The sequence below is a fragment of the Hyalella azteca genome, unplaced genomic scaffold, assembly GCF_000764305.2.
Source record: "Hyalella azteca isolate HAZT.00-mixed unplaced genomic scaffold, Hazt_2.0.2 contig3849, whole genome shotgun sequence".
In the NCBI taxonomy this organism is placed as follows: Eukaryota; Metazoa; Arthropoda; class Malacostraca; order Amphipoda; family Hyalellidae; genus Hyalella; species Hyalella azteca.
Window position 1 is genome coordinate 151432 of NW_025934083.1, and position 9340 is coordinate 160771.

The following is a 9340-nucleotide window of genomic DNA, read 5'->3' on the forward strand; positions in this document are numbered from 1 at the left end:
ATTTTTAATACTACATAAAATTTAATCTGCTATATCAAGAAAAACAATATAAGATTGGTAAATATGAATACTCTTTGGTCTTCAGTTGAATTTGCATTAAAGAACAACTACTGCCCATCTATACCAATTGTATATACTATTTATATAAACTGGTTACATTTTTTGATTTCAAAATCTACCTGACCTTTGTCTGCACTAAATGTTGGTTGAAAGAGGTTTGTTTAATGCATTGTTTTTGAGAATTATTGTGAAGAATGTGACACTCTTCTTAATGTTGAAGGTATTGTTTTTATATTAACTCATGGAACTCGGGCCCAGGTGAAATAGCAATAACTGGGATACAGGTGACTTGGACTATTCATGGTTATTTTGGCCATATTTTCATTTTAGTTTCAATGTATTAATCTATAAATCTAGTTGTCACTTGCATTCCTCATAAAATTAGAAATCAGCTGGGTTGTAGAGAAAAGTTGCTCAAAAATTGCCATTGATAGTGTTTTTCATTAAAAAATAGTTGACAAGGACCAGACATTCAGTGGTATTGCGATTGTGGTTTTGTTGCACTGATTTATATATATTTTCTGTCTAATTTAGTGTTTTTTCTGAACCTACATGCATTATTTCTTATATACTATGCATTGCTAGTATGGACAATAGTTATTGCTCTGTTTATGGACAGGTGTAAAAATTCTTTTGGCATTGGCAGTTTCCATCCCTCTTCCTTATTTCCCTTCTCTCTAAGTAACTAATAATCTCAATCATAGAACTATAACTTTTGCCATCAATTGTATGGTCATTGAAATAATTTTTTCTATATCCCCTTATGAATTATTCTATTTCCCTTGCATTTTTGCTCTCCCAAACATTTTCTCACACCAATTGAACTTCTCATAATAATAGCGGTTTCAGCGTTTATTAGGCGGTAGGCCTGTCGCCGATTCTTAACATCGCATAACAATCACAGCCTTTTGAGGTCTCGAACTCGCATCTCACTGCTACAATTCTGCTGTGCTCCTAGCACAGCAGAATTGTAGCTCCTCCTCCTCGCCGATTCTGACCAGAAGCTGTCGCACGTACAGAGCTGGGATCGAACCCGTGCCTCTCTAGTGCATCAATCTTGGTACTCTGAACTTTAACCACTGGGCCACCCTTCCCTCATTGCATTGCGATGAGTCTACCCAATGCAATGGGTCTACTCATTTGATGTTACTTAGCATATTCAAGTGCTAAAGCATAACTTATTGCCATTTGATCATCCTCATGTTTAACATCTACATCTCTGCACCTGTCATTCAGTGCACAGTCTTTAGAATATAAATTTAAAATCTGCTCTCATCCCTCATTTAACAGACTTAAATCCCATGTGTATGCTCCTGACATCCGCTTGAGTCCACCTAGTGGCTTCTAATGTCTATGATGCCATGATATTTAGTATCACCTCATATCTTTCTAGCTCACATTATTCCATGCAGTCACATCCATTCCAAACCAAATGTATATCAGGAATTGCCACACTCTCATGTGCTTCTCATAGTAATTCTTAGCTACTGCTACTCCTACTGCAGAAACTATTCTATTTACCAAACTACTGGATTTTCCAAACTAAATTAAAAGCTCTAATTCTCTTGTATCAATGCTCTTGTATCAATGCTCTTGTATCAATGCTCTTGTATCAATGCTCTTGTATCAATGCTCTTGTATCCATACACTCTATTTCATACCCTCCCCTCCGACCCCAATGCACTCCAGACCATTTCCTATCAATTGCTGCACTTTTCATGGCTCTTTAATTCACAACTAATTATTTTAGAGACTGACACTCACATTGAAATCATTGCCATACTTTGCTATATGTGCACTTCTGAATACCTGAAAGTTCCTCATCAGTTATGCACAAAAAAATTGCATTAACAGCATGGATTCTTGTAAGTGTTTGGTCAGTACCAGTGGTGAAGATGTCTCCTGCATTCTCAATCACTGTAATGCAGCTGTGTTAAATTAAACTCTGAGCGCAAGAATGTTCATAAATGACTAGAGAACAATTATTAACATGAATTTTTCTCATTTAAAACAAGGTCATCTTGTAGGAAAGTAAAAAATTGAGTGCATCTGCACATATTGATCAGCAGAGCATATTTGTTAAAATAGAAGTTCACTTGTAATTTTTATTAATTGTTTATTAAATTTATGAGGTTAATTCACTGCCATGTTAAGTGATACCAGGTTTTTAATTGATATGATGCTCTCATGAATTGAGCATTAGGATTATATAAATCCAATTCATTGAATGACCAAAAGAGGTCTATATCTTTTTGGAAGTGATATTCATTTGTGTTCACCAACTTTAATTTTCATTTCAGGTTTAAAAAACAGAAGTACAATTCATTGTGATTCAAAACCAATAATTGCTAGAGCAGCACCTATCTAAACAGGTTATTCAGAAAGTCTTCTTGCTTGCTGTTCTAAGACTCTAGAATTGTCTTTGCATGAACTCAGTGTGGCAGCTCATCCCAAGAGTGACAATGGTAAGTTCGCAACATAACATCTCATTGTAACACAAGTCATTTTTTCTCTACTTAGCACTTTATCCTTAATATGAGTTGAAGTTTTTACATGACTGGGGCCCATATAGGGTCACTCTAACAGAATGGACTCAGTGCTTTGTCTCAAAATTTTGTACTTGTCAGGCATTATTTAGATGACTTGCCTGGCATTATTAAGATGACTTGCCAGGCATTATTGAGATGACTTGCCAGGCATTATTGAGATTACTGGTGTGACATTTAAGGATGGTTTTGTGTCTTGGCTACATTTAGGGGTGTAATGAATGCAGTTTTCGGCAGCCAATACCTTGTACGCGATGCACGGTGAAATAATTCCATTCAAACTTATGCGAGGTGACAAGAGTTTGGCAAATTAGAGTGTCACCATATCCCCCTTCTCGACAAACACGGCTAAGCAAGCAGTTAACTTGAGATGAAAGTTAACTTGAGAAGAAGTCTCTCTTTCACGCAAATTGGGTGTAAGAGAGAGGGGGAGGGAGGGGACCTTCGTAGTCTGGTACTGCATGAATATTCAGCCTAGGCCTCAAAGCTTACACTTGCTTATTAAAAATTTACCTCCTAAAAAGTCGGAAGTGGGCTGGGAAGACAAGCGCTCCGCAATGTCGCAAACCAAGTAAAAATTTAAATTGATAAAATTCTTTTTTCTAATTAGCTTCCTGAGTAATCTAATAATTATTTGACAGTAAATAGAAACGTTCCCTTCTTCTCCATATGTGGTTTTCCCGGCTTCCCTTAGTTTTGTTGAACTTCTTTACCCAATGACCTTTGAGATTGCCGTGAAGCTTGGTTCTTTATTCTTGACTCTGACTAAACTGTTGGGTATATATTGCAGCAATTGATACATTAAGATATTTTGTTAAATTCTAAACACATTGTCATGTTGTCAGGGTTCATGGGATTTTTATAGCACTTGATTTTGTTCATAGAGCTTACTTGTTGAACACCTGTATGCTCATAGAGTGAAGTGTTGTGCAATTTGTTGTTGGTTACTCCATGTCTTTCCTTCTTTCTACTTCTACCTTTCAAGTGATAAGCAATGTTTCTGACCTGGTCAGTAGCTCAAAGTTCCCAGGATTTAGGTTCAGTTTGGATTTGGTCAAATCTGGCCCACAGGATTTAATAAGTAAATTTTATGAAATGAGCAATTCAAGTTTGTTCAAATGCAGCTGCTTTATTTAAATTAAATATTTAGCCATGCTTGGATTTCACTGAATGTAAATTTGAAAAATTGAAAAATAGGACTTTTTTGGAAGCCAATATCTAAATCTTTATTGATAATGTGGCCTTAGCTTTCTTGTTTTCTGACTCGTGTGTGATGCTTGAACATCTCGTCCATAACAAATAACTGCTATGAAACTGACTATGAGGCGTATTTAAATGTGTAAAACCCTGTCACGATATTGCAGGGTTGTACAACCTGTTCAGTTGATCTGAATTCAAGATGATGTATTGTTAATGGTTTCTATTTCTGTGTATGATAATTTGCTGCCCTCACAGTCGCCACAAGTATAAGCTAATATTTTTCCCTATTAACAGGACGTAGCAACGAGCGAGAAGCGCCTGCCACTGCTGAACCCGGCCCCACTCGCCGCCCCTCATAACAAGACATCCGAGCGCAAGACGGCCAAGCGCGTGTCCTGTTTGAGCACAACGGTCGAAAAGGTTGGTGTCAATGCTGGCGGTGCGCCCTTCAGAATAATTGAACTCTTCTTCATCTCCTTTCTTAGAAGCGATCACAGCCTTTGAAAATTACTGCTAACATCGTAAAGGTGATATCAGTTCCGACTCATCAGTTCATTAAGTTAAGCGATGATAGCAATAAAGAAAGGTAACTGTTGCCGGCGCCAATAATACGACTGGTACCAATAAACTAGCACCATGAATGAACGAAGTGTTGTAGCTCATTGGCCCAAGAATATTTGTTGTTTCCCGTCATTATCTTTCAAGGGAAGCCTTGGCTGTCTCTCCTAATACCTGTCTCTTATACACATCTAGATGTGTATAAGAGACAGTTTCTTCTCGCTTCGAGTCGTGGAATAGCCTTCCTGATGATACTGCTGACGCTCAGAGTACGAACGCTTTCAAGAACAGGCTAGACAAGGCCATGCAGGAGCATTTGTTTAGTCTTGTAATGCCTAGTACCCTACGGAACAACTGAAAGTCTAGAAACTATTTCAAACCTACCGTCCGTTGAAAAGATATGATCAAAATCCAAGATTTTAGATCTGTGAACTAGTCCAGAAAAGTGCAAGAATCGGCGACAGGCCTATTCTTCAACGCCAAAGATACTATACTATACTATACATAACTCTAACGTTTCCTTAGTTACGTACGTATAATCTAAAAAAAAACTCTCAAAGGTGCAACACATCCACGAGTTGATGTCGCTTATGACTTCCTTTGTAGTGAATATGTTAGCATTATCTCTCCATCTTATATTCATTCCAGTGCTTGTTAGCCTCATTAAATTTCATTGCATTCCTATCAGCGATTTTCATGCGAGCTGCGATATTCCCCTGGGGAGGGCAATCCTGATGCATCATCAAATCTTGAACACTTTTACACTTTTCCAGTCAGTCATTTGCCGTTCATAGATCTTTCTGCACATAATTCCGTAATTCCTTTACATTTACCTATGTTAGTTTTAACAGTTGCAGGTCTTGCTACATACCTCCACTTAAATTACACTTATATTGAAGGCTTTGCTGATAATCTGCTTGCAAGTTTCCCATGCAAGAATGCATGTCCCACTAACGCTCATCTCTGTACGCCAATGGCTCTCGTACATCGCTGTTATGAGTGACTAACATTACGTGTGAATGAAGTGTTGCAGCTCACTGCTTCAGATTTAACCTTTCTAAGCTCAGCAAGCTTTTGTGAGGATTAAATGAGGTAAATGAAGCTTTCTGCACATTTTACGCTCATGCTCCTTGTGATTCACTGACACATCACGATGTGTCATTTGCTAGCTTAAATGCTCACGATGAAGTGTTGTGTCCATCCAAGTACAGTGATCATCTGCAGTCAATATTTTAAGGATAATTTTGTGGGTAGATCAAAACACACGGGTTCCTGGAGAGCCTCGATGACGCCTCAACTCTTATTGGTAGGCTCTTGAGTGTTGCTTGGCTGTTCCACTAACCAAAGCATTTATTTTGCCTGTTTTTTATGCACGTGTGATGGGAAAACTTGCAAATTTTCCTGGTTGTAATCGAACACACGGTCGTTCTTATTAATACTTTTCTCATCTTAATGATTGGTGATGAACATTTTCCTTCATCAACTCTTACTATAGTATAATGAAACTTTCTGCATTGCATTAGTCTGCTTCAGTCTGCTTTGCTTCCTCAATGTTTTAATCAATCAAAATTCAATCAGCGTCCTCGGGTTATCATTGAATCGCACGGGACTGACGCTATGATGCATTTACTGTACAATTGGCTCAGTAGTTGACTTTAGTTTCTTAATTGTTTTATGGGCCGCTGCTTTTACTCTATTATCCGTCATTTTGATTGATTAGTAAATTCTTTCTGCATTAACGCGAGCGTCATGGTCTTTCTTACTCCTACAAGCTCCAGTGTTCATGCCCTTTGAGATTGCAATCTGTGTAATGTGTGTGATCCTATTTCATACGTTCCATATTGCGTCCTTGTTCACATTCCAGGTAGATTTCTAATTTCTTTTCATTTCATCAGGATCAGAAATTGTCGTTCGCCGTCACCGAGCTTTCTGGCGAGCTCCTGAAGCTCTCCCAAACCCAGGCAAGCGCCTTCGAAGCCAAGACCTCCGTCACCAGAGCTGCCAATAGCGCCCGTGATGCCGCAAATGCTTTTCTGGTTGCCTGGCACTCTGGTCCTTCAGTCATGCTCGAATGTTATTCCAAATATCCTGTTGAAGGAAGAACAGAATCTCGCGACAAGAAGAAGCGGAAATTATCGGAGCTTTTTGGCGAAGACCGCGATGAGGAAGCAGTACGACTGAAACATCCTAAGAAGGATGACAGCAAATCTGCAGACAAGGGAAAGTGTGTCAAGAATAACACGCGTAACAAATCCTACAGAAACTTAACATCTTCATCGAGGCGACCAGCATCGCCAACAAAACAAGAAATCTTGCGCGCGGTCTTCGGCAAAAGAATTAATACCAGCGCGGCTTCACAGACCGTTAGTTCAACAGCGAGAACTGCACCCGCCCTTCCCCCTATTCTGCCATCCACTCCTGCGTGGGTCTACCTTCCTCCTCCCGTGCCAAAAGCATCCCCGGTGCAAGTTGCCGCCCCAGAGCAGATTTCAGCCTCTGTGGTTCCTCCTCCTATTCCTTGCATTGTTCATGACAACAGCTCGTCAAACTCCTCTAGTTCGTCCAACACGGCCAGCTCCTCTGGTTCTTCCTCTTCGTCTCGCTCGTCTTCCTCTTCGTCTCGCTCGTCATCCTCTTCGTCGCGCTCTTCATCCTCTTCGTCGCGCTCGTCTTCCTCTTCGTCTCGCTCGTCTTCCTCGTCGTCTCGCTCGTCTTCCTCGTCGTCTCGCTCGTCTTCCACTTCGTCGCGCTCGTCTTCCTCGTCTCGCTCCTCTAGCTCGTCCAGCTCCTCTAGCTCGTCCAGCTCCTCTAGCTCGTCCAGCTCCTCTAGCTCGTCTAGCTCCTCTAGCTCGTCCAGCTCTTCGAGTTCTGTTTCATGTCGTTCAGTTTGCCCTCCCAGCGGTACAAGGATCGCATCCGATATTGACGAGATGAAGGACACGGACCTCAGCGATGACGATAACTGGGACAGTGAGGAAGAACGGCTTTTTGAAGAGGGTAAGGCCTACGTGGCATGCACCACAATGCCGAACGGCGACAAACTTTACCCTGACCACCCTGACTGGCCTTGGAATAGAGGTCGCGTATTTTACCTACGCAAATGCCAGCCACCCATGAAAAGGCTGGCATTCGACGTGTTTGTAGGGGCGCTGCGAGCGCGCCAGTCGGGCACATTAGGCACAGAGGCGCTAAGCTGCGTCAATGACTGCCTCTTGGCCGGCGGAGTGACTGATTGTGACTTTTATTATTCAGTATCCAGTCATCAGGGTGCTGTAGTGAGCTGGACACGGGTGCCTCGACCTGTACTGAAGAAAGCCCTGGCTATATTTAAACAATATGGTCTTATTTCAAAATGAGGGGCTTACATATTATTGAAATATTTACCTAATTGTCTAGTGCCTACTTTTGAATCAAAATTAACGTTTATATTAGAGATAAATTTGCTATTTATTTTTTTATACCCAAAACGCATAACTATTCTACATATTTTCATCTTCATTCCCGTTATGATTGTTTTGCGTTTTCTGTTCGAAATTCTTGTCTGTAAGGAGAGTGCTGGAAGCGTGTCACGCCGCGGCACTTGATGATGTACCTGAATTCCAATAAACATAATCTGCCTTGCCTTTGCCTTTATTTTTCCAGTATTTTTCCTCTAAGATATGCCCTTTACTTGTGCCAATTGGAAAAAAGGCAAATAAAATAACATTAAGAGATAATTCACGATGTAAATGATGGAGACGGGCCCAGTGTACAGAAATGTTGCATTGCTGACTGCTGAGGCAATGAATTTAACCGAAGAATTTATACATATCACATTTCCCGTAAACCGAGATTTTAGCTTGATTATTCTAACAGATGGATGAATAGTTGCGCAGTTCATGCACTGCGGGCCGATAGAGTTCACGTTTGACTGGGACTAAATGAGTGGCATTAATTAATGCCCATTCAAAAAATTTTAGGAGTTATTGGAGAAGGAATGCCGGCTGACAGGTTATTCTCGCGCAGCGCAGCTCTGTATTCTCTATTGAACGGTATTAAATACATATCTTAATCAACCTCCATTTTGTAGATATCTATCACCAAAAACTAGTTATATACGAGCAACCTTTCATGTGGAGTATAGTAACTGCTGAAATTAGGGCGTTGTGGAAGGGATGAGGGGAAAAAGACGTCGTAAATTTCTCACCTGCTAGTCCACGCCAGGCGGTACGGTAAAGGGGAGCTCAATGAGGTGCGAGGAATAATACGTGGCCAGTGATCGGCCAAGGCCAATAAGTTCTAGTCATTCATCGGCCAACTGAAAGGCGCCCGTTGCACCGAAATGGGTGCCGGCTCAGGTATCGTATAACCAAGGGCACCAGTATGACTAGTACTATTCAAAAATAGGGTGATGAATAGTTTCTACTGAGCCACAGGGGCAGAGTAGGTTGGGAGCTTGGCCGAAACGAGTCAGGTGTGACCAGATACCAGCCTGACCCGTACGTAGATGAGCTATGGTTGTCTCAATTGCCTAACTTGGGTAAGAGGCCCATGGTCATGTGCCTAGACTGTCCGTGACCTGAGCAAGGAAGAGACCCCTTCCTGATCTTCCCATTTACTGGTGCCATGATGTGCACCAACTAACAGTAATAGCATCCTCTATCGACTTCACCAGCTCTTCTCAGCTCGGGGTGGTTACAGTACGTTAGAGGAGGGTGTGGGCTTATCAGACAGCAAGATCTGCCTCTTCGTGTCCAGGTATTCCGCAGTGGCTGCGGATGGACTGGATCAGAAACAGAGCTTAGTTAATTAGTTTATATCAAAAAATTTCATTCAAAAGAAGGTTATTTTGGGCCCAAGTGAGAGCCTCATGTATAACAAATAGTTCCGATTCCAATACTTGTATCTCTGGGCGGAGCTTCCAATTGAGAGAAACTCTCCTGGATGGAATTACCACAGCAGCTGATGCAAAGCATGTGGGTTCTTCCACTCGCGAC

The 9340-nt window shown here is 41.1% G+C and overlaps 1 protein-coding gene across 1 annotated transcript; it reads left to right on the top strand.

Annotated features, from left to right (window-relative positions):
* Positions 1 to 2447: 2447 nt before the first annotated feature.
* LOC125177645 (uncharacterized protein DDB_G0271670-like) lies at positions 2448 to 7598 on the top strand (the record flags this gene model as incomplete). The annotated part of the gene is made up of 3 exons (XM_047879792.1): positions 2448 to 2525; positions 4101 to 4226; positions 6260 to 7598. Coding segments are annotated over exons 1-3 (1504 nt in total), but the record flags the coding sequence as incomplete, so codon positions are not given.
* Between the last annotated feature and the right edge of the window lie 1742 nt (positions 7599 to 9340).